This window comes from Lissotriton helveticus, chromosome 3_1, assembly GCF_964261635.1.
Source record: "Lissotriton helveticus chromosome 3_1, aLisHel1.1, whole genome shotgun sequence".
NCBI lineage: Eukaryota > Metazoa > Chordata > Amphibia > Caudata > Salamandridae > Lissotriton > Lissotriton helveticus.
In genome coordinates this window covers 988,003,857-988,029,840 of record NC_136061.1, presented here as the reverse complement: position 1 = coordinate 988,029,840, position 25,984 = coordinate 988,003,857, and the positions used below count along the sequence as shown (strand labels likewise).

General features: G+C 45.4%; 1 protein-coding gene across 4 annotated transcripts in view; it reads left to right on the top strand.

Annotated features, from left to right (window-relative positions):
• Window positions 1–25,681, top strand: part of COL18A1 (collagen type XVIII alpha 1 chain) — a 439,200-nt gene extending 413,519 nt beyond the window's left edge. For all 4 annotated transcript variants that reach the window (XM_078681471.1, XM_078681470.1, XM_078681469.1 and 1 more), the window contains 10 exons: window positions 7,189–7,232; window positions 8,176–8,277; window positions 10,125–10,269; window positions 10,365–10,438; window positions 11,232–11,360; window positions 15,368–15,403; window positions 15,501–15,743; window positions 16,866–17,063; window positions 17,158–17,273; window positions 23,203–25,681. In XM_078681471.1, the coding sequence (XP_078537597.1) occupies window positions 7,189–7,232; window positions 8,176–8,277; window positions 10,125–10,269; window positions 10,365–10,438; window positions 11,232–11,360; window positions 15,368–15,403; window positions 15,501–15,743; window positions 16,866–17,063; window positions 17,158–17,273; window positions 23,203–23,416 (1,301 nt within the window). In that variant the 3' untranslated portion in view covers window positions 23,417–25,681. The remainder of the gene's footprint in view (window positions 1–7,188; window positions 7,233–8,175; window positions 8,278–10,124; window positions 10,270–10,364; window positions 10,439–11,231; window positions 11,361–15,367; window positions 15,404–15,500; window positions 15,744–16,865; window positions 17,064–17,157; window positions 17,274–23,202) is intronic.
• Window positions 25,682–25,984: the final 303 nt, after the last annotated feature.

Here is a 25,984-nt window from a genome sequence, read left to right as displayed (position 1 = left end):
GTCCCCTGAACACGAATCCAGGGACTGTGAGGCCTGTGCAGCGTTCTCGTCAAAGTCGACGATTAGAAACCGTCGAGCCCGAAGACACGAGGTATCGAGAATGCAGTCACAAGCAATCCCGGAGCTGTTCGAGGACCAGCACCCAGAAGAGGAGGAAGAAGAGGCCGACGAGGCGGGGTCAGAAGCGGACGAGTCCGACGTCGAGGAAATCGACGTCCAACAAACCGTGAGTGACGACGTCCCTTTACCGAAAAACAGACCCCGCACGGTGTCGACCCCGCCCTCGAGCCCGGTCAGACAACCGAAAAAAGTTTCCAACGCCCCGCCTTCGAGCCCGGCAACGAAACAGAAACCGAAACACTCGGTCCCCCATCATAGTGGTTCCGGTTCCGATAAACCAACCACATCGACACCGAAGCACCAGGTCAAGGAAAGCTCGAAGTCGAAGCAGTCCATGTCGACACCGAAGCACGCTTCGGCGCCGAAAACACCCTCGACACCGGGGACATCTTCGATACCGAAGAAGTCGGATCCGAACAAAACTTCGGCACCGAAAATACAAATGGACATTTCAAAGAAAAAACACCTTTCGGAACCGAAAACTGCGGTACCGACACAGGAACACGGAACGGATCCTAAACAAAAGACTTTGTTTATTGACCCAAAGACTGGCAAGGTAGTCACAGAACTACCTAAAAAGAGGAAACATGAACATTTGGACGACAAGGCTCATCCAAAGAAGAGAACAATGGGGACGAATACAACTCCTCCCCCTTCTCCCAAACCTCACACACCATCTTCGCCTATTCCTCACAATAGGCCAGATATTCCTCCCACACGTCCATCTACACCTACAACAGATGGAGAGAGTGACACAGGGGAGGGGGGACACCCTGGGGATGATGAGGACACAATCCCAGAGGAGGCAGACCCATGGGAGGAGTATAATGTGGGATCAGGTAATGATACCGACCTTGAGTCATATCCCTCAAAACCTTCACCTCCTGATGACAATACTGGGTTTGCACAACTCATTACTAGAGCAGCAACATTTCATAAGGTAGACCTACATACAGAACCTCTAGTACAGGACTTCTTATTAGAGACACTACCTACTGCACAAAAAACATCAGGAACACTACCAATGCTAAAAGGCCTTCTCAGTCATACATCAGAGATATTCAAAGACCCAGTGAGGGCTAGGGTATTGAACCCAAGAATTGATAAAAAATATAGGGCAGCTCCAAAAGACCCAATATACATTAAGGGACAAATTCCTCTAGACTCACTAGTGGTCACAAACGCTCGCAAGAGAGCAAACTCTTTATCTACAGGAGAAGCGCCACCTCCTGACAAAGAGTCTAAACTAATAGATGCCTCTGGCAAGAGAGTAGCATCTCAAGCAGCAAACAGTTGGCGCATAGCTAATACGCAAGCACTACTTGCAAGGTATGACAGAGCGCATTATGATGAGTTAGAAACACTCATCAAACATCTCCCTAAAGAACATCAAAAGAGAGCTGATCAACTTATACAAGAAGGGAAGTTAATTACTAACACTTCAATAAAGTGCGCCCTAGACGCGGCAGAAACTGCGGCAAGGTCGACAAATACAAGCATCATGCTAAGGAGACATGCATGGCTCAGAGTGTCAGGATTCAAACAAGAGGTACAAACCTCGTTACTTAATCAACCTTTTGATGGGAAAACACTTTTTGGCACAGGGACAGATGAGGCCCTAGAAAAAATGAAAAAGGATACAGAAACGGCTAAATCAATGGGAGCATTGCAGCAGCCGACACAAAGAGGTTCCTTTCGTAGATCCACCTATAGAGGAGGATCCAAAAGTACAGGTACAAACCAACAGCAAACCTCTTTTACACCTACATCACCCAGAGGTAATTCTAGAGGTGGATACAGGGGTAACAACAACAAGGGTAGAGGTCGCGGAAACAACAACAACCGCAACTCTCCAACCCCAAAACAGTGACTTCATAGAGCTTCCCCCAGACCATATAACACCGGTAGGGGGACGCCTATCACAGTTCCTACCTGTCTGGGAAAACATCACATCAGACAAGTGGGTAAGACAAATTATCCAACATGGTTATTGCCTAGAACTCACAGCTACCCCACCAAACATCCCCCCCAAACAGCGTCCAATGAAACAAGATCACCTGACACTGTTAAAACAGGAAGTAATATCACTGCTAGAAAAGCATGCCATAGAGAAGGTTCCACAGCACCAACAGGGAACAGGAGTATACTCCCTATACTTCCTAATCCCCAAAAAGGACGGGTCTCTAAGGCCAATACTGGACCTAAGACCTCTCAACGCATACATAAATTCGGAACATTTCCACATGGTCACGCTCCAACAAGTACTTCCTTTACTGAAGAAAGGGGACTTTCTTTCTACACTGGATCTAAAAGACGCTTACTTTCATATCCCTATTCACAAAGCCCACAGGAAATACCTCAGGTTTGTGGTAGAAGGACAACATTATCAGTTCAAAGTCCTCCCATTTGGTGTCACGACGGCACCAAGGGTGTTCACAAAATGCCTGGCAGTGGTAGCAGCTCACCTAAGAAGACAACAAATTCATGTCTTCCCATACTTGGACGACTGGCTAATAAAAGCCAGGTCGCAAGAGGAGTGTCTGCAACACACACAAAAGACAATTCAGCTACTACACCAGCTAGGGTTCACGGTGAACTACACAAAGTCACACCTACAACCAAACAAAGTTCAACAATATCTGGGGGCTACCATAGACACAGAAAAAGCCAAAGTGTACCCCAACCCAATCAGAGTCCAAGCAATGCTTACAATCATTCAGAGATTTCAGCCACAACACTCACTAACAGCAAGAGTGTTCATGCAGCTATTAGGCATGATGTCATCCTGCATACTGCTAATACCATATGCAAAACTACAAATGCGTCCGCTACAAGAATGCTTAGCGACACAGTGGAATCAGGCTCAAGGACAGATTACGGATCTGGTGTTGGTAGACGACCGCACACACCGCTCTCTGAAGTGGTGGAACAGAACAAACATTACCAAGGGGCGGTCGTTCCTAGAGCCAATTCCACAGGTGACAATAACAGCAGACGCATCGCTCACCGGATGGGGAGCACATATGGACGAATACACAGTACAAGGAAGGTGGAGTGTGCAGGAAAAAACACTGCACATCAACTATCTAGAACTACTGGCAGTGTTTCTAGCATTGAAAGCCTTTCAGATACATGTTATCCACAAAGCAGTCCTGATCAGAACAGACAACATGACAGCAATGTATTATATTCAAAAACAGGGGGGGACGCACTCTCTCCAATTATCCAGACTAGCACAGGAAATTTGGAGATGGGCCATTCCTCAAAACATCTATCTGTTAGCCGAACACCTACCAGGAGTTCAAAACCAGATAGCAGACATCTTAAGCAGACAGTCGGAACAAATACACGAATGGGAACTGCACCAACAAATACTGCAGCCATTCTTCCAAAGATGGGGACAACCAGAGATAGACCTATTTGCCACTCATCAGAACGCAAAATGCCAAAGCTTCGCGTCCAGGTACCCACATCACCTGTCGCAGGGCAATGCGTTATGGATAAATTGGTCCAACAAATTTGCATACGCTTTTCCCCCTCTCCCACTAATCCCATTAGTGGTCAGGAAACTGCAACAACATTCAATGACCATGATACTAGTAGCACCCACGTGGGCAAGACAGCCGTGGTTCACCACGCTCCTGCAACTCTCACAAGTGCCACATCAAAAGCTACGAATTCTACCCATGCACCTTACACAGAACCATGGAGAAATAATGCACCCAGATCCAACTCAATTGAACTTAGCGATCTGGCTCCTGAAATCCTAGAATTTGGGTACTTAGATCTCCCCCCAAATTGCATGGAAATAATTAAACAAGCGAGACGTCCAACCACCAGAGCATGCTATGCAGCTAAGTGGAAGAGGTTTGCTATACACTGTACTAATAACAATATCAACCCTCTAGACGTATCAACAAGGGAGATTATTTGCTACTTGTTACACTTACAGCAATGTAATCTAGCGTACACATCTATCAGAGTACATCTAGCAGCTATAGCAGCATACCTACAAAACAGGCAGCGCATATCACTGTTCAGAGTACCAGCGATAAAAGCATTCATGGAAGGTCTTAAAAGAGTCATTCCACCAAGATTACCACCTTCCCCAGTCTGGAACCTCAACGTAGTACTCACCAGACTAATGGGGCCACCCTTCGAACCTATGCATAGGTGCGAAATACAATTCCTTACATGGAAGGTGGCATTCCTTATAGCCATTACCTCACTCAGAAGAGTAAGCGAGTTACAGCCATTAACAATACAAGAACCATTCCTACAGATACACCAGAATAAAGTGGTTCTTAGAACAAACCCAAAGTTCTTGCCTAAAGTAATTTCAGCATTCCACATCAATCAGCCAGTGGAATTACCAGTCTTCTTTCCAAAGCCACAGACGGTGGCAGAAAGGGCTCTACATACACTAGATGTTAAAAGAGCCATTTCGTACTACATAGAAAGAACACAAGACTTCAGGAAAACTAAACAACTATTTGTAGCATTTTCCCCAACACATAAGGGCAATCCTATCTCTAAAGCAGGCATCGCAAGATGGATTGTAAGATGTATACAAATATGTTACATTAAAGCAAAGAGAACATTAACTGTTCCTCCTAGAGCTCATTCCACAAGAAAACTAGGAGCATCTATGGCATTCTTAGGGAACATTCCCCTAGATGACATATGTAGAGCAGCAACTTGGTCTACACCACATACATTCACAAAGCACTACTGTGTTGATGTACAGGCTGCACAACAAGCCAGAGTGGGCCAAGCTGTATTAAAAACTCTATTTCAGACAGTTGCGACAGACACTGGTGACCACCGCTAGGGAGGTAACTGCTGTACAATCTATTCATAAATGTACCATCTGCAGCCCATATGCCTCGAACGGAATATGCTACTTACCAGTATGCATCTGTTCTTGGCATAGAGGGCTGCAGAGTGGTACATGCCCTCCCTGCCTCCCCGGAAACCTGTGTCTGTCCCAACATTATCTTATTTAGATACATTTACATGGGCATATCTTTATGTACTACACTACACTACTCCATCTAACCCTACTATGGCAAAACAATCTAAGGATGGAGCCGATGCCCATGCGCACTAACACCGAGAGGAGGAGTCACCTATGACGACAAAGACTTCTCCAGAAGAAAAACAAAGTGCAATCATCCGAGCCCAACACCAGATGGCGATCTATTCATAAATGTACCACTCTGCAGCCCTCTATGCCAAGAACAGATGCATACTGGTAAGTAGCATATTCCATATGCAGATTTGCCCATCATGTGTCACAACTGCTTTACTGAAGGGGAAAAGTTTGTGGGTTGAGGTAGGTCACCCACTTAGGGCACATGTATGTGAGATCTCTTATCGCAGTGGTTAGAACCACATAGGCACTTCACATACGACTTTGGATAAAGATCTCCGATAAAGAGCCCCTTGGAGGGTGCCCATCGAGCATTGCTAAGAGGAAGGGGTCCCAGCGTGAGTCAGATATTAATTAAACAATGTAATAAATTCATCCAACCAATAAATGCATCCACACTGTTTTATTCACAATGGGATGGGGTATACTCAATATACAAGCAACTCATCAAAACACAATAGACGGTTGTACAGTGCCCCAAGGGGGGGGAGGAGGGGTGATCAAGTGAGGATATTGTGATGGAAGGGAATGAGTGACAGTAAAATCGGCAAGTTTACTACACAGTATTGGCGAGATACAAACAAAACAGAAAAGACCAATGGTTCAAAATTTGAATCAAAAAATATGTTATACTTCACAAAATACAATCAATGTAAATATAATGGTGTGAAGTTAACAATCAAGCAGGGTGTTGTCGACTTTTCGACCCTCCAAAGTTTGCAGGGATTAATTGTGCCCTTGCTCTGGGGTCTTCATCAGGATAAAATGTGGGGCCAGCAACCTAATTTTTATAAATACATAATAAGAAAATTATAATTCATATTAGTGGGATGTGTCTCATGGTACATGGTAACACCACACGAGTCTATAAAAGCACACAGAGGGAGCCACATATACGAATTGAGGCTCTTATTATAAGTCCCTAACTTAGTGCACAATCCCTTGCGGTACTAAAAGCATAGGAACTCTGGAAAGGGTAGATATTCACTCAATTTGTATATTACATATTGGACCAAAGCATAAATCAAAGTGGTTAAAACGAGCGAGAGGGGTTGAGAAACGGCCCGAATGGTACGAATGGAGTAGCGGCATGAATTGCTAATACTGGCAATGTCTAAAACAAGATATGACGTTGGTAATGAAGTCAAACAATTACCTTAGTTGTAAACTTAACATCGAGCATTGCAGCGCAGGCTCGTCGGGGAGCAAAGCCCTTTGATAAAGCACAACACTCGCAAGAGTGTGTGAAGGCTTCGATTCCAAAAAGGTACCATCCTCCTGGTTCTGATATATCTGGCCAGTTAGATCACCACACAATCTTCTTCCCCCTTCTCTTACCTCTATAGGAACTGCATACCAATGTGCCTATTAGCAAAGGTTTTAGGAACATTATGAATTAAGTGTATGTTGGTGGCTGGGGCTTCTTAGATCTCTTCAATAGGCTTTAGCACCATGTTGACCATAGTCATGCTTTCTGATGATCTTAGATTTAGGGTTGATGGTGTCTGTGATAATGATCTCATTTATTAGACCCCTCCGTGGCATCAGACATCATTGACCATTAAGTACTCTTTAACCACCCTTTTACCACACATGGATGCAGGCTAGGTAGCACATATCAGGCTTCGTGCTTGGCCTATGTGACTTGCTGCGGCCTGGATTAGCTCAGAAATTTGCTGCGCCAACATGAACTGATATACGATTTTTTGTTATTGTGTACGCTATTCAAAGAGCTTGTGAGTAAAATTCTTGCACAGGGTTGACATGGCAGTGATGTTGCCAGTCATTGCTGTATTTGTCCTGGTGAATAAGGTTCTGGAAGCTATAGCTATTCGGGCTGAGGGGAGTTGGAAAACAGAATGTTTGTTGTGTTGTGATGTTTGAGTTTTTCAGGCATGCTTTTCTCCTCTCTCCAGGTTCCTTCCCATTCGATCTCAACTCGTTTATGTCCAGATTAAGGGTGAGTGTGACAGGATGGTCTAGGACCAGGTATCGTCATGTAATCTTTTGTAGTGCTTAATATGCCTTATGGTAGATGGGCTTACAGTAAAGAGTCAGATATCTTTGGGGAGAGTGAGAATGAGCATTTTTGAGAGAGTCTTTTTCAAGGAAAGTTTATTTCATTTGAGAAGGAAGGTGTGACTAGGAAGGGGTAGTGTTTACAGGGCAGTATTTATAGCAGAAGATTGTATTCAAGGATGAAAGGTAGAGTTTATAGATAGAAGGTAGTGTTCATAGAAGGAGAGAGAGGTTTGAACTGAATAGGAATATGTTATGTATTCATAGGCTTAATGACCAGATATTATAGACCGGTAAGTGGTTTAGGAAGGCATTACTTATTAGAAGATAATGGATTATATTAGAACAGTTGTGTTATAGGAAGGGGCTGATTTTGTGAAAGAACGTTGGTGCCCATAAAGAAGTCTTACTATCAGAGTGCTATTGGGCATGGTTTGCAGATAAAGCGATTTGGCATTTCCTTTTATCTCTATCTCATCATTATATTTTTGTCCGCTGTGATCCATATTCATGGGCGCAATTCTCTCTTCCTTCTGTCTCTTTTTCTTTGTGGACCTCTGCTCTGCTGTTTTTCACTCCACCTGATATTGCTGTCATTTTCCTGTAGTATGTTAAACAAGACTGTGTTCTCTTATTGTATCTGTCAATATCTCTTCACATGAATCTCTATGCTGGTAAGAGTCTCTCTGCATTCTCTTATGTATAAACATGTGTATACATCTTCCTTGTGCCTCTCATTCTCCCTCTGCTGACTTTCGTTTGGCCAAGCTCTCACTATCTCATTTGTCTGACTTGTCCCAGTTATCCTTTTGTCTTGTCCTCTCATGTTTTTCTGAGTCTTTCTGTTTAGTTCTCCTCACTTGTGTGTCTCTGGTTCTTTACAGGATGATTATGGAATGAAGGGACAGAAGGGTGAGCCGGCTGATGGTTTCCACGAGGATGGTGGCTTCGGGCCCGCTGGTCCTCCAGGGCGGCCTGGACCTCCAGTGAGTTCTTAATCTTTTTATTGTTTTCAAAACACGATCTACTATCATGAAGATGCTATACCCATATAATAACCAATTCTGAGAAACTCTGAATCGTTTCTAGTTTGGAGTGTGGGGCACTGAATTCCCTGACCTAGTGTGATCAAAGTCTTAGTTCCCCTTAGTGTAGTGATGCATGGTCCTAGGAATCCCTCCCTGCCAGAGAGTGAGCCACTCAACCCATAATGTCCTAAAGTGACACAGTACATACTCACCCTCACACTCAGAAGGATTACCTCTCTCCCCAGTCATGGCCAGTGGAGCTGTAAATTGTCTCCTGTCCTGTAGATTGAGCTTCTCAATGTCTTCCTGTTCTGCTTAGCAAGGCACGTTTGCGCAACCAGAGCATCACTTTTTTGACGTTCCGGTGGCGCAATCTGCTACGCCATATTTACAAAGCCACATGAAGCCACTTTATGTGGCTTTTCAAGGTCATGTAAATATGTGCCCATTCCCCGCAGAACACTGCCTGAAAGGGAGCTTTCCATGGGTGATGCTGTGGGTGTTCCCATGCAACACCCATGTAATGTGGCACATTCCCAGATTTAAGACAAATCGTAAACCCGGAACGTGCCAGAATCTAATGCCACCCCAGGGGTGGTGCAACAAGGAGAAATGTTTTGATATCTCCTCTTTATTTCCTTTTTCTATGTGTGCTGCATTAAATTGATGGATTGTGTGCAGGAAGGTGAATAAATCAGCTCAGCAAGGTAGGCACCCTTGCACCATGGTGCCCATTGTGCACCAGCTCAAGTGAAAAGGGCAGGGATGTGCTGTATCTTATAGATAGGGCACATTCCTGCCCTTTTCTTTTGACGCAGGGCAGCGCATCAAGATTCCTTGTGATGCTGCCCTGCTCCAAATCCTCATAAATGAGGCCAAGCAAGTTTCTAAATCCTCTCCTTACCTTAAGGTTGGGACTGGGAATGCCACGGAGACTGGAGCTGTGAATTCTCATCTTTCATAAAGGATGGTTGCCCCTAATTTCCTTCTCTTTTAGAGTTGGATGTGTGGAATTTATGAGCTCTGGGGCTCCCAATAGGAAACAGGCTACGCAACCTACATTTTCAGAGTAAAGATCATAATTTGGATCATGACGAGAGCAGCCAATACACTTACCTTTGAATCAGTACATGCTCTTTGTGGGGAGTGCTGAATTTCGTATTTAATATATAAATATAATATATAAATATATAGCTTCGCTCTCTTATTCCAAAAACTACGATTGTCTCTCATAGAAAGATTTCATGCACTCCTTCCCCTCTCACAACCCTGCACCATTATCCTTCCAAACTATTCACTCAGGCCTTTCACATGTTGACCAATGTGAACTTGAGTTATTTTTTCCTGCTCTATTCCGGACTGCAAGTGACATGAGAAAAATCAGTAGCTCCTCTTCAACCTATAATAAGCCGAGACAGAATTGCCAGACCACACAACACCTTGTTACCTCATTAAATTCTAACTTAACAGCCACATAGGTTCCCTCTGTGAGCTTAGGGAACCTCTCTTTGCCATATTCTTTTAATGGGGCTGGACATTGGCTGTACATAAGCTGCAAGCTCTGGTAGTCTTTCCTTGTGCCTCTGTGGAGTGGCTTTGCCTTCCCGGAGACCCAAGCTGCAGATCTGTGACTGCTTCATCGAATGTAGACATATATTTGTTTGCACTCATGGTCAACTGTATTCAATGGAACTGACAATACTGCATTAGTGCCATCGTGGTGCTCTTTGATGGGGCTAGTGCTAGACATATCGGGCATGTGCCAAGAATAATAACTAATCTGGTCTTCCATCACTAAATTCTAGGGACCCAGTGTTCAAGGCCCTCCTGGACCACCAGGACCACAGGGCCCCCCAGGAATTGGATATGAAGGACGGGAAGGCCCACCTGGTGCCCCAGGACTCCCGGGTCCCCCAGGTTCCCCCTCGTTTCCTGGACCCCATAGACAAAGTGAGTATTGGCCTGATTTACTTCAGTGAGTTGTGTGATCCTTGTGTGCCCTACAGGATCCCATTATAATCTGCCTCTCAAAACCTTTCTTTCAGGTATTAGTATCCCTGGACCCCCAGGTCCACCTGGCCCACCTGGGATCCCCGGAGTGTCTGGCGCATCTTCAGGGGTAAGAGATGTCATTCAATTTCAGCACTAAATGCACACATGATGTATTCTGTTATCTGCTAAAGTACAGAAGCTCATTTTCCACCATGACACTCTTCTCTGCACAATATTACCATACGGTCAAATGCATGCACAGGTAGAACACGTCTATCTCCTTATGTTCAGAAACCCAGTGTTAAGGAATAGCTGGTTGGACCTTCTCATACTTTGTACATAACCGTTGGAACTGATTACCACTTAACAGCTGACTGATCTCTGACCAAGTAGCTTTCTGGAAGGCACTCGAAGCCTGGCTTTTTTCTCTTGACTTTTAAGACTCTGGTTCTACTACTTTTCAGCAAACCCTCCACACCAGAATACTCTTTCGGGTGACAGTCTCACCATTTAAAACTTCTGGTAGTAGAAGTAGTAATCACCGGATCTCAGCTTTGGCCCACCTCTGTAGTAGGGGGTCTCACGTTTTGAATAATACTATCAAAGAAAATGTGCTAAAGCTTTGAGAGATTTCCTTACTTTGCCATTAAAATATACTGTATTGTGTTGCGGTAAAACTTTGAGTCTGTTAGACTATTCATTGACTATCAGAACAGGGGCTATACATCACTTGAGGTACTTATCAATATGCTTTAAGACAGAGCCTTTGTACTGCACATTTGGATAGTAATTCAGGAAATATGTGTTCCCCTTCTTGCTCCACATTTCCTTCTTTATTGTCTGATTTGCCATTTCTCTTCCTATTTCGGATGCAGCTGCTTCCATGCTCTGCTTGCATAACATGTATTTTTCTCCACTAGGTGACTGTGCTGCAGACATATCAAACCATGCTGAGCTTGGCTCATCGAATGCCTGAGGGGGGCATTGTCCTTGTCCTGGAACGCTCAGAGCTTTTTGTGCGAGTGCGAGATGGTTTCAGAAAAATACTTGTGAGTATGAGACTCATGAAATGGTGGGTTACTGCTGGTGTACATCAGTAAACCTGCTTTGCATAGGCGGTCATCTGCATCAGTGCCAAATAGAGTGGAATAACATAGCTCCATGCCATGAGCCCAGCTTTGTCAGTGGATTTGTATACCTCTGCCTATGAAGATAGCATTGCCTCTCCTTGCTTCTTTTACAACAGTACAACCAAGGCTGATTACTTAATCTCCGAAAGCCCCCCTCCCCACCCCCCACACACCTTGTTAAAAGCTATTGGTTTTGGAGAATAACTAGCTCACCATCTGAACCCAAAAGCAATCCACAAACCACATTCAATAAATTACAGACAGCCCTTGCAACACGTGACCAACATACCTTTGATTACCTATATTTAGGCTTTCATCGAACATCCAAAAAGAAGCAAAAAATGACAAAAACTGAAATGTTCCCAATCTCACCTATAAATGGTCCTACTCATAAAGACCACACAGCAGTAAACCCTCACCATCATGCATGCTATACCGCTCAAAAGTCATATAATTGGCGGCCAAATCAACCGCACTGTCACACACAACACCAACATAAAACTTTGAAAGATGCTGATAACATTTGGCTAATCATAACACACCCACATGCACTCTATACGTTGGCTGAGCAAAGGAAAGTTGACAATGAAGATCAAAAGGGAAAGTCCTTCTTCATACTCACAGATACATATTAAACAAAGGAGTCTGGAATAAAGGGACAGGAGGGTAAGGCTTTGGACCCACTAGTCCTCCTGAAATGCCTGGACCTTCAGTGAGTTTTAGTTTTACTGGTATTATCTTAGCATGGCCAGATATCCTGAAGGCCCTATGCCCATGTGATAACCAATTCTGAGGGACTCCGTTCCCCTTTGCACCTCAATGCAGTAATGCATGGTCCTAGGAATCCCTTTCTGCCAGGGAGCAAGGCCTAAAGTGAGACAGCACACACTCGCCCTTTCACTCAGAAATATCTTAGGTCCCCATTCATGGCCTGTGGAGCTGTAAATTTTCCCCTGGACTGTAGATTGAGCCCTCAATCTCTTCCTGTTCCGTATGGCCAGTTTCTAAATCTTCTCCATACCCTTAAGGTGGGCTGAAAAGCCAACCAACATTTACATCAACTCACACAAACTATTTGGAATCTAAACACTGCACAAACTCTTTAATAACCTCATATAACAAGAACTAGAAGAAACACAAATGCTATCAGGCAATACCGTGTCCATTTCATTTATACTCTTCCCAGAGCAGCAGAAAAGGGTTCCCAGATTGAAAGTATAAAACAATGTAATATCAGTGACATTAAGTGCTATATAAATGTGAATATCATAACATGACATATAGCGATGTAGAATTATTACTCCCATAACTAAATAACAAATAGATTTGTGATATAATCATATTCTCATAGGACATTCTCCAGCAGCACTGCTCTCATCCCAGCTGTCAGCCATGTTCTCACATTTTAATTGAGCCTAAGGGTATTGGGCAATGTGATGACAATATCGAGCCATGAGCGATTTATTTGATCATGGATGGTTCTATTAGTAGATCTTCTTTCTGGACTGTCTTCGAGGGATACAGGCAGCATGAGTCTAGTGGTGCACCCCTTGAACTGTCAAAAGATCCCAGTCTCTTTGGAAGTAATTTCATATTTGAGCTCTTACATGAAATGATAAGGGAGGGGGAAATGCCTGCAATCAGTGTGCCCGGTGTCAATGTTGGACAGGGGAATGATCATGAAAAGACATGTTCCCAGGGACCTCTGTAAATATAAACTCATATCTGGGATTGTGAGCATCCGTCATGACTGCCACACATTGAGAAACCTGTGTAAGCATACCATAATGTCAGTAACGGAGAATACAAGCTTGACAGAGTCTCAAGACTTGGCTTTTTGACTCCGGTTTGATAGGCTAATTTGCCCAAGTCTGTTTTTAAACTTACAGAAACCGGTCCCAGGATGCTGGTTTCCCGTTCAGGGAAGACTTGGCTTGGCAGTTCGGGCTGGACTGTTCCCATTAGGCACAGGGCAAGACTGATTTGCATTGTGCTGGGTCTGAACTGAGATGGCGAAGTGAGCTAAAGAATGATGATGGATTCAACCCAGATCTGTGACTGGGGATGAGTGTCTGAAAAGTTTCAGCGCTCCGTCCATCATCTCCTTGGGTTTGCTTTGTTTTTAGACTTGCTCATCATTTAACTTTCTGCTAGTGCCTGCATGCCTCCCTGGAAGTAGCAGTAGGCTCTAGAAATGCAGTGAATTTAATTGAATTAAGCCAACCCTGGCAGCAATGGAAGTGCCAGATCCATCACCCATTATTATCGTTTGTTGACTGCTGGTGGTGTAATGGTCTGCTTTATTCAAGACAGTAGATTACTTCTATGTCTGCTGTTAGAAAAGAAGACAGAAAACGTTAACACCAGCCATCTAATAGGTGTGTGAGTAACTCACATAATTCCGTGTAGTGTTTTCATGCAGAATTACCTCAGAATTCCATGAGATTATGTTTGAATTACACAAGAAGATGAATTCTGCGTTTATCTACTTCTTAGCACAAAAATGCCTCCTTGCATCCAAATGGATAGAAGGATACATTTTGTGCTATGAAATAGCACTAAATCTAACAGAACACGAATAGTGAGCAGCCACTCACGCTCACTAAATGTGTATTGCGTTAGGATTTATTTCCGCCAATTACTCTTAATTACGCGAGCTATAATTATCTTTAATTCCTCGTTACTCTGACACAGATGTACCGATAATCACAAGATTACTCTGGCATAATTGACATCCTACCTAGGCCTATCATCTACCCATTGTTACTTTAGAACAGCGGTACCCACTCACCATAGTATTATTGCAGAGCGGTGTTATTCAACTCTCTGTTGCGATAGAGTACTGCTATTGGCAAGTACCCATGTATTATAAAAGAGCTGCACCAGTCATCATTGCCTTGCATTTCGAGATAGCAATGGTAATCACCAGCACATGGGAGAACAGTTGTATTCACAGTCACCTCTGTATCGTGGTGGGGTAGTGGAACTCAAGAGCACCTATTTACTATTAGAGAGCAGTGATACTACTCAGCGCTAAATATGATTGTTGCTATGGATCAGTGGTACCTGCAATAACCCCAGTGTGATCTCAAGTTACCAGTGAATAAGTACAAAGCTATGTCTCTTCTTACTATAATGTTGCAGTGGTACTCAACGTCTACCCAGGGTTACTCTGCAATCACAATATCCCCAGTCTTACTATAGATTAGTTAATGAGACAAACTTTCCAGGGCTGAAACGTGTTTAGTGACCGATGCACTATCAGCCTTGTCCACAAAGATCATTAAATTACACAGTATTATGTACACTATCTCCTCACGCCACCCCCACCTTCGGTCTGGAGAAAAGCAATACACATGTTCTACAAAATATGGTGTTTCATGTGTGCATTTTTTGAAGTGGAGAAATTCCATATAATAATTTCTCTTACAACAGATTAGTGAGTTAAGTGCTCACCACTAATGTGACCTGTAGTTCACGTTTTGAATCCATTCTGGGCTGTCTCACCCTTTTGCACTTTTGAGATTAAAACATTGAGTAAATACGTTGAGGAACTTAATACATTGGATTAACAAACGGCTGTATGACGTTACCCCGCATGCTTTTACCCAGCAGTTTTTCCTCTACAAAATCTTTTACAACGCAGGGCTCTAAAACGCACTCCCCACTACAAAGCAATTACTACTCTAAATCCAGGGGGGCGTTACTTTGGGGAATGTGTTGTAACAGTTTGTGGTGTAAAGCCCTGCATTGTAAACGTTTTTGCGGAGTAAAACATGTGGGGTATAGAGCGCAGAGTAAAATATGCGGGGTAAAGGATGTTTCCCTTAACAAACAAATGATTATTCTTTCAAAACTTTGATTAAAACTCCATTTCCCTCCTGTTACATTTTGACTTGTAAATTTCATTTTTCTTTTCCTTTTAGCTTGGACAGTATTTTTCCTTGAATGGCGAGGGGCAGGTGAGCGATTGTTAATAATGTGTATTTCAGGTAGTCTCTTGAGGGGGGATATAAAGATAGAATTATGGATTAATGCTTTATCACCTTTTTTTAAAAGGGCAATGAGGTTGCAGTAGAAGAGCCACCAATCATCCAGTATCCTCATGGGAATACTGGCTACATCGAGCCTGCACAAGAAAGCATAAAACCTCCACAAACACCCACAAGCAGACCATGGCGAGAAGACCAGCATCACCGGGAACAGCCACACAAGGAGCCAGTCGCTAATGGCTTCAATCCCATCTCTGGACCAAACAGCAACACTGCTGCTGTGCACACACACCAGGACTTCCAACCCGCGGTGAGTGTGCCCGTCATGCATTTTCTATGGAATCACTTGATGGTGTTTGGATTGCTTGATATTATCACTGTTGTTCTTATAGCCTTAAATTCTGACAGATGTATTATTTGAACCCTTGTTAGACATTGAGTGTTTGTGGTAGCCGCATTGCTGGAAAATCTGCTTTTTTGAGAACCAAAACGTTGAAGCTAGTGAAAAGATGATGTGGACGTTTGGAGCTCTGGCTTCTGTCATGCTAGTTTTTGGGACATAGATTTTAGAAGAGTTGTTTGTCAGCCACATGACTCAACACCACAGACTTCTGAGATAAACTCCAAGAGTAGGTGATGTGCACTATGTTACAGTGTTCAGTTTTCCAGGATTCCTATATGATATCGAGATAGTGCAATTTGAGGTGATTCGGAGAGTGAAGATAGGTGTGATGGTTAAGCAAATGTTTTAAGAGTCTGGAGTAGAAGCAGAACATCAGAACTGTATGATGGTTTGCCCAGATAGAATGGGTTCCAGGGTGTGACTTGGCTGGAGTGGAGAATGAACAGAGTTGGCATATATTCTCACTTTGCTTAGACACAATAGGAGGTGAGAGTGTGACAGAAACGTTTACTGTCAGCAGGCAGTTATAGTGGGCCTGATTTCCTTTCAGTGCAAAGATGAAAGCATCTTTGAGTCCAAAGCTTCTAAATGGTGGAAGTGGACCATATTTGTAGGATAGCAACATTTGGGGCTAAGGTGGATAGGGGTGATGTAGACTGATGTTGATATTATCACAAGTTGAGAAGAAGTGATTGGATGTAATATTGAAATTTAAGACAAAGTGATTGTTGACAGTATTGTGATTTGAGATGAACTGACTTTCAGTAATATTCAGTGTTAATACAATTTTACTATAAGTACTATTTTGAGTTCAGTTCTGGCTATCAGTGATGTCATATTCCGAGAGGAAGCAACTCTTGACTTTTTAATCATGATTGGACCTCCCACTGTGCAGTAATTATTTCATATGTTGCAGCTCTTGGCAAGATTGTGTGAGTTGCTGTTCTTGCTATGTGGGAAGATAATGCTGCATTGCCAGTATTTTAATACGATCTTGTTTCTTATTCTTTATTTCTTTTCCTCCTTTAGCTTCACCTCATTGCTCTAAATGTCCCTCTGAGTGGCAGTATGCGTTCCATCCGTGGGGTGGATCTCCAGTGCTTTGAACAAGCCCGTGCAGCTGGGCTTAAAGGTACATTCAGGGCCTTCCTGTCCTCCAGACTACAGGACTTGTACAGCATCGTCAGAAGAGCTGATAGAAACACCATACCTATAATGAACCTCAGGGTATGGCTCTTCCCTTACATGTTTGCTTATCTATTGTTCATTCGATCTTGCTCCTCTAAGACAAGATTCATGTATTCTCTTTGTTCTCCCTTAGGATGAAGTTCTTTTCGATAATTGGGAATCTCTTTTCTCGGGCTCTGAAGCTCAGCTTAAAGCAGGCGCACGCATTTTCTCATTCGATGGGAAGGATATATTACGGGACTCTGCTTGGTGAGTTCATAACTTCAGACACCTGTGATACATGAATTAAGGAAAAGGATGATGTTTACATAGAATGATCTTTAAATCTATCTGTGACCTCATGGTGGCTGTATTTGACTTATCAGCTACAGAAACATTATGTTACCAAAATATTGAAGACAAAGACGTCAAGAAGATAAGGGTGTATACCACATCTCATGGGTTCCAGCCCCAAGTGGACCTGTAAGATTCTATCTGGGTTATGGAGGAGACAACAAAAGGTCTGCAGTGGTAGCTATTCGGCCGCAGGTGGTCCAGCGGAAGGCCCTACTCCTCTAGAACTGATGCTGGTGACAGGAGCATCACTGTTGGGTTCAGGAAGTGAACTGAGAGAGGTACAGATCAGAGCGCTCTGGTTGCCATTGGAGACCCACATCAACCTGTAAAAGTTGAGTTCCATTTGCTAGGCATTTAAAGTCTTCCTGAGGTCCATCAAGGGGAGACTGACTCAGGTTCTCACAAAATGACAGCTACATGGATTTGCAACAAGCACTGTGAGGTGCCTTTGCCCTATTCCATGATGCCCTACACCTCAGGAACAGGTTAACTTAACAGGGGAGTGCTCCGATTGTGCACCACCTAGAGCACAGCTTTCCAAACTTTTCATGTTGGTGACACACTTTTTGGAGATGCATCATTTTGGGACACAGTAAGGCAGTGTAGCGAGCGATCGTAGCAAGCGAGCCCGAACCACCTAAGGCGGGGCTCGGGGGGGCTCTCTCACTCAATCTGTCTGTCTCACACTCTCTCTCTAACCGTCTCGCTCCCTCTGTCTCCCTTCCTCTCTCTCCCTCTGTGTCCCTCCCTCTCTCTCCCTCTGTCTGTCTCCGTCTGTCTCCCTCTGTCTGTCTACCTCCCTCTGTCTCTCTCTGTCTGGCTCCCTCTGTCTCGCTCCCTGTCGCCCTCCTCCATCTGTCTGTCTCCTTCTGTCTCACGCTCTCTGTCTCCCTCTCACTGTCTCCCTCTCTCCCTCTCCCTGTCTCTCTCCCTATGTCTCCCTCTCTCTGTCTCTGTCTCCCTCCCTCTCCCCTCTCTCTCCCTCCCTCTCTCCATCTCCCTCTTTCTCCCTCTCTCTCCCTCTCTCTTCCTCTGTCTCCCTCCCTCTGTCTCCCTCTCTCTGTCTCCCTTTCTCTGTCTCCCTCTCTCTCTCTCCCTGTCTCTGTCTCTCGATTGCTCTCCCTCTTTCTTCCTCTCTCTCCCTCTTTCTTCCTCTCTCCCTCTTTCTTCCTCTCTCTCCCTCTCCCTCTGTCTCCCTCTCTGTCTCCCTCTCTGTCTCCCTCTCCCTCTGTCTCTCTCCCTCAGTCTTTCTCCCTCAGTCTCTCTCCCTCAGTCTCTCTCCCTCTGTTTCACCCTGACTGTCTGCCAATGTCTCCCTCCGTCTCCGTTTGTCTCCCTGTCTGTCTACCTCCCTCTCCCTCTTTCTTCCTCTGTCTCTCTTCCTCTGTCTCTCTCCCTCTTTCTCCCTCTGTTTCTCTCCCTCTGTTTCTCCCTCTGTCTCTCTCCCTCTGTCTCTCTCTCCCTCTGTCTCTCTCCCTCTGTCTCTCTCCCTCTGTCTCCGTTCCTTGGGCTCCGTTCCTCGGTCACCGTTCCTCGGTCTCCCTCCCTCTGTCTCCGTTCCTCGGTCTGCCTCCCTCTCTCTCTCCCTCTGTCATCCTCTCCCTCTGTCTCTCCCTGTCTCTCTCCCTCTGTCTCCCTCTCTCTCTGTCTCTCTCCCTCTGTCTCCCTCTCTCTCTGTCTCCCTCTCTCTCCCTCTGTCTCTCCCCCTCTCTCTGTCTCCCTCTCTCTGTCTCCTTCTCTCTCTCTCTCTCTGTCTCCCGCTATGTCTACCTCCCTCTGTCTCCCTCCTCCCTCGGTCTCCCTACTCCCTCGGTCTCCCTCCTCCCTGTCGCCCTCCTCCCTCTGTCGCCCTCTCTCCTCTGTCGCCCTCTCTCCTCTGTCTCCCTCTCTCCTCTGTCTCCCTCTCTCCTCTGTCTCCCTCTCTCCTCTGTCGCCCTCTCTCCTCTGCCGCCCTCTCTCCTCTGTCGCCCTCTCTCCTCTGTCTCCCTCTCTCCTCTGTCTCCCTCTCTCCTCTGTCTCCCTCTTCCCTCTGTCTCCCTCTCTCTGTCGCCCTCTCTCCTGTCGCCCCCTCTCCTCTGTCACCCTCTCTCCTCTGTCGCCCTCTCTCCTCTGTCTCCCTCTCTCCTCTGTCTCCCTCTCTCCTCTGTCTCCCTCTCTCCTCTGTCTCCCTCTCTCCTGTCTCCCTCTCTCCTCTGTCGCCCTCTCTCCTCTGCCGCCCTCTCTCCTCTGTCGCCCTCTCTCCTCTGTCACCCTCTTTCCTCTGTCTCCCTCTTTCCTTTGTCTCCCTCTTCCCTCTGTCTCCCTCTCTCTGTCGCCCTCTCTCCTGTCGCCCTCTCTCCTGTCGCCCCCTCTCCTCTGTCACCCTCTCTCCTCAGTCACCCTCTCTCCTCAGTCACCCTCTCTCCTCAGTCACCCTCTCTCCTCTGTCTCCCTCTCACCTCTGTCTCCCTCTCTCCTCTGTCGCCCTCTCTCCTCTGTCGCCCTTTCTTCTCTGTCACCCTCTCTCCTCTGTCACCCTCTCTCCTCTGTCGCCTGCTCTCCTGTCACCCTCTCTCCTCTGTCACCCTCTCTCCTCTGTCACCCTCTCTCCTCTGTCGCCCTCTGTCGCCTGCTCTCCTGTCACCCTCTCTCCTCTGTCACCCTCTCGCCTCTGTCGCCCTCTTCCCTCTGTCGCCCTCTGTCGCCCTCTCTCCTCTGTCGCCCTCTTCCCTCTGTCATCCTCTCCCCTCTGTCATCCTCTCCCCTCTGTCGCCCTCTCTCCTCTGTCGCCCTCTCTCCTCTGTCGCCCTTTCTCCTCTGTCGCCCTCTCTCCTCTGTCGCCCTCTCTCCTCTGTCGCCCTCTCTCCTCTGTCGCCCTCTCTCCTCTGTCACCCTCTCTCCTCTTTCGCCCTCTCTCCTCTGTCGCCCTCTTCCCTCTGTCGCCCTCTTCCCTCGGTCACCCTCTTCCCTCTGTCGCCCTCCTCCCTCTGTCTATTCCAGACAGTAGACGGAAGGAGCATGTCGGTTAGATGGGCACATGCCAACGCATTTCTTTAGAGGCCAAAATATGTTTGTTAAGAATAAAATAACAAATTGACCCGGTGAGGAAGGAGGACACAGACAGTTAGTTCTATTAAAAAGCTTACAATATTTGTTAAAAAAAAAGAATTTTAATTTCGCTTCCTGCAGAATATATGGTTGGAATTCTTTTTCTTTTCCATACACAGAGCAGACATAAGGTTTGAACATAGACGAGCTGATCACGTGCCCTGCTGTGTAGAAAGCCTGGCACTTTGCACTTAACAGAGTTTTGTATTTAAATTTCTCTAATTTCGCGGAAAGTATTTGAATGACTCATGGTCCCCCACATGCCAACTCTGTATCTCGTCGACACGAAGGGGGGGATGTTTTATCAGCAGACAATCGGGTGTTTTCAACAGAGACCAGGGGAGAGTGGGTGAATGACATTGCCGGCAGAGGCCTTAAAACACAGCTTAAGGCCTCTTAATTACCAGCAGTTATGTGCTAAGTGCCCATAAATACCGGTGTCATCCTGCCGGCGACACCCACACACCCACCCTTTGCAGGCGACACAGTACTGTGTCGGGACACACAGTTTGGAAAGCTCTGACCTAGAGGGATCTTTAAAATCCAGGGAGACAAACTCAGCCAGGAATACCATGCGTATCAAAAATGGAAGTTCCATAAGGAGGTGGTACAGGGTGTTTTTCTGCAATAGGGAGAACCCTGACTCGATTTGCTTGCCACTGCAGGGAACTGGTAATATCAGCAGTTTTGTACTCTGGAGTTTCCAGGAGCCTTTCTCTCCCTCAGAGTTGAATTTCACCTAGGGTGGAGCTCAGGACTCCTGTCTGCCTGCCTGCCACTAACTCTCCTGCTCTTAGTTCTGAAGAAGATCAAGGATGACTATTCATCGTAGTGCCTGCATATTGGGCCTTAGTGTGTGGCACCCAGAAGTTCTAGGCATGAGTATTTGTACTCTGATCAAGCCACTGCTTCGTGATGAACCTGGGCTAGGCATCCTTCTATTAAATTGGTTTACTCCGGAAGCTGGGACAAGTTTGTGACTTGATGTGCTACCCATAATACAGACCTGTTGTAGGACAAAATGCTGGATGTATTGTTTGTTATTTCTTTATCCCAGCAGGGACTTGTAGTGAGCACTGTTAAATATTTTATATTGTGCTTTTCAGCCTTTTAGGGTTTACTGGTCAAGCCGTCCTTTTTTAAATAAACCTACGGTGTTGCAATTTCTTGAAGGATTGATTTGTTTTTCCTTCTAAACCCTTTGTGATTCAACAGAGGGATCTTAATTTGGTCCTTACTTTTCTTATATGCACCGATTTTGAGCCGATGCACAGCTGCCATCTATATCTTCTTACTCTGAAGATAGTCTCATTTTGCGATAACTTCAGCTCGCATCTGGTCTTTTAGTTAGGCCTCCTTACACCACCTTCTTTCAGGACATATTGGTGTTGAGGAATTTCTTCTAAAGGTTGTGACTCTGATGTTGGAAAATCCATCACACATCAGACATCCTTTGCTCCACCTCACTCGATGAAAGAGAAAGAGAGACTCCATTGTTAGGACCGCAAAAGAGCGTTGAGTTTTTACATCAAGCAAACCAAACACCATTAGATGGACAATCAGTATTGCATGGTATTCTCTGGTGCAAAAAAGTCAAGGCGATGCAGAAAAGGACCGTATCAAGATGGATAGTCCTCTGCATTAAGATCAGCTACGCATTGGCCAAGAAGCAAGAACTGAGGGCCCACTCCACCAGGGCCAAGGCTGCTACCACTGCATTGGCACGTGGAGTCCCTGTCCTGGACGTTTGTCAGGCAACATGGACTTCAGTGCATACATTCACAAAGCACTTCTGCCTTGACAGTCAGGTCTGACGTGAAGGGCATTTCACTAATTCATCCCCGAAATCTTTTTGTTTGAACCATTCCACAGTCCAACGATCTCATGGGAAAACTGCTTTGGTATCAATTCAAAAGGCGAGGAATGTGTGGTTAGAATTTTCCTTCAGATGAACAACTTACCTTCAGCGTTCTTTCTGGTAGATACTTTGTCTAACCACAGATTCCTCACCCTCCTTCCACTTTCCCATTTTTATGGAACGGCTTATTTCCATCTAATAGGTCCCAAATTATAGATATGCACATTGGCAGAGAAAATTAATTTTTGGGTTCCGCATCCAAGAGTGTAGACTGTGTCAAGAAAAAAAATGACATTATGGGAGCCTGGGTGTCGCTGATATACGGCCCGACTGTCACTTCTGGGTCAGAAAGTTGTTGATGCAGATCCTCAACATTCCACCTATATGGTTTGGAGATACCCAGAAAGGGACCATCTCACAGGGAAAACCAGGACGGGTTCCCCAGCGGTCTACAGCACCAGGACACTCGGGTAGAGTAACAGTGCGCTTTACAAGAATCCCACATTTAAACACACTGCAAATTGATCATGAGCATTATTTGTATGACAAACAATATAATATTGCTGACCTCTACTAAATTGTTTGATAAATGATGATGAAGATTTAAAGAGTGCCTTGCAACATGTTTTCCCATGTGTAGCTTGAATAGAAGCATCTTTAATAACCTGTACAAACAGCACAAGAGTCCTAGACTAGACACAGTATGCCTCCTTATACATTTGTCCATGCTTACTTCTCCTCCATTCTTTCCCCATTCTCCTTTTTCTCCCACTTGCCATTTTCTTTGCATCCCATGATCCCTTCAGCTCTGTTTTTCTATTCTCCTTCTTCTTTCTCATCCCCACCTTGACATTATGCCTTGCCATTCAGATGACCTTTACCTTTTCTGCTTCATAGGCCTCACAAGATGCTGTGGCATGGAACGGACTCGAAGGGACGACGGCTAACCGAGAGCTACTGCGAAACGTGGCGGACAGATGACAGCGTGGTAACAGGACAGGCATCATCGCTCCTGAATGGCAAACTACTGGAGCAGAAAGCACAGAGCTGTAACAAGGCCTTTGCAGTGCTCTGCATAGAGAACAGCTTCATGTCGTCCTCCAAGAAATAGACAATTCTCGGGTAGGGAAGGACGAGATGGGACAGGGGACAAGTAAGGAACAACCACAGGAATAGCTGACTGGGTGCCCCCCACCCCCGGTCTAGAGATTTCCCAGTATGCTAAATGGTACTGAGTCACCCAAACAGCCAAAGAGTGTTCATATTGTCCAACAAAAGAAAGAAAATTGCTGGACCTCTGGCTCCTGCTTCGGGGATATCCGAGGGTCCTTGCCGGCGTTTCAGTTGTATGGGAGCTCAAAAAGAGCTACTCGCCGATTGGGACTGTACCCCTTAAAAATCCCTCCCTACTGCCTCTTGCAAAGGGTAAGGCAATGCCCAACTGGTTTTCCTACCACGCTCTTCAATGAACATGGGGACTGCCACCTCCACTTCTCTAAAATTCATCTGATGGTGATGCAATTTCAACCCTGCCAAGGACCAGAAGGAGGATGGAAAAGCTGAGACCAGAGAAGAAACATTACCTTTGACTTGGTGTCCATGGCAAATCTCGACCTTTCCGTGTATAGGGAACATTTTACAGACCTTCCTCCTATTTTAACCTGTTTTAGTTATAATTATATAAATATATATATATATGTATAATTGTGTCGTTTTATGCCTTTCCCACGTTTGTTTTGTACCATGTCTCGACTGTCAGAGGTCAAGTGCTAATATCTAATGGCAGGAAGGGTCTTTATTTCTCTGCATGAGACTTTAAACCCGAGCCAGATAATGCTCAGCTGAGTCCACCGATACAAGAATAGGGGAGCTTCCCTCCTAGGGTACGGGACCAGAAGTCACCCCAGGACAGTGAGGCCAAGCCTTACGGTCCCTGGTCCAAGAGACTAGGTCTTCCTCAGTGAGGTCCTAGAAGCCTTGTCTCTTTCTTCCAGTCTGTAAAGACTAGCCGTCAAGGGATGGGGCCAGATTGTAACGTCATAAGGCATAAATAAAACATCTCATTCTCCCAGGCCTTTGGAAGGCAGGACACACTAGCGCTGTACACTAGAGCCGGGTTTCATTCTCGAGAGCATGGGGGCCAGGTTTCACTCCCGCTGGTCACAGACAATAGGTCAGTCTCTGAGAGCATTGGAATCTGAACTCGTGCTCTCAGGGCAGTGTCCCAGTTTCACTATGCCAACGCACAGAGATCAGGTCCCACTCTCCCAGGCTACAGAGTTGTTTTCCTAGGGCACGGATTTTGTTAGTCTGTCTATCTCACCCAGGGGAGCTAGGCAATATCCATCTCTTCTCCGGCAAAAAGCACAACCGTTGCCAAAGGCAACAAGGGTACTTCTCTGTGATCCAAGGCATCCATCTGTCTCCTGTTGGGCTTTCCGTCACATGGTGCAGGAATTTGGTCTCCCAGTGTATAAGGCTAGGTCCCTTTCTTGCTGGGAGGACAGGTTTCTTTTGGAGTACAGAAGTCTTGGTCGCCCCCAATGTGAGAGAGTGGGTTCTTTTCTCTCATTCCCGGAGAACGTCTGTCTCCCCCAGCAGAAAAATGTTGGCCTCTTGCACTCTGTTGCGTTGATGGCATCTTCCCTATCCAAACCACAGGGAGGTCAGGGCTCCCAATTTGCAAGCACGAGGGTCCTCCTAGATGCGATGCAAGATCTCTTTCCTAGCACAGACACAAGCTTCTCCCTTCAGAAGGAACACAGGACTCTCCTCTGGAATGAGGTGGTGAGGCCTGCCTCAAGCTGCAAGACCAGATCCTGTCTTCTCCAGTATATGGGTTCCTAACCATTTCCAGTTTAGTCTGCTAGAGCATTTGTAACTCAGGATGGAGGGAGGCCGAGCTCGAGTATGGGAACGATACACTGTGTACTAAAAGCACTGTTAGCAATGCCTTTAACTGCAAACAATATTTTTGCACTTGTTTCAGAGACCTTTGTCTTTTTTTAACTATTGTCTCCCAATGTGGTCTCACCCTCTTTCTCCGTCCAGGGAGCTGATGTTCATAAGGTGGCTTTACTCCAGGTAGGAAATGCATGATCATGCTATGAATTCATCATTGATTCCCCGAGAACCACTTTGTCTACTCGGATTCCCTCGGCTCTGAATGTCTATCTTATTCCCCTTGTTTTAATGTACTGTAAAGAACTGAACCACTAGCCAGCTCCACTCGACTGGAAATGTCCTCACCTTTGAGGTATTCCACCTCCTTCACAGTAAACAACCTCTCCTACTATTTCAAATACAAGTTCTCATTTTGCGTGCTGTAAACTATTTTCTAATCGCACTGAATAAAATGAATTACCCTCTTTTACAACGTTTTGAGTCTTTCTCAAATTTGTTTCTCCACTGCAGACTTTAGCCTAGGTTTGAGCTTGCACTGTACTTTCTTGGCCAGAACATGCCCTTCTGTTTTCCATGAACTTGAATTTTTTCCCCTTATTTTCCCCTTGAGTTTATGTTAGGAAATGTAACCAAAGGGTAAAAATCACCCAAAAAACCCCCATTCATACATTCAGCACAGTTGCTTAGACTGATCACGAAGTGCATGTAACCCAGTAGGGGCAACTGCCAATAACAGTTGGTAGGGCAGGGATGGGGGTGGGGGGGGGGGGGATAA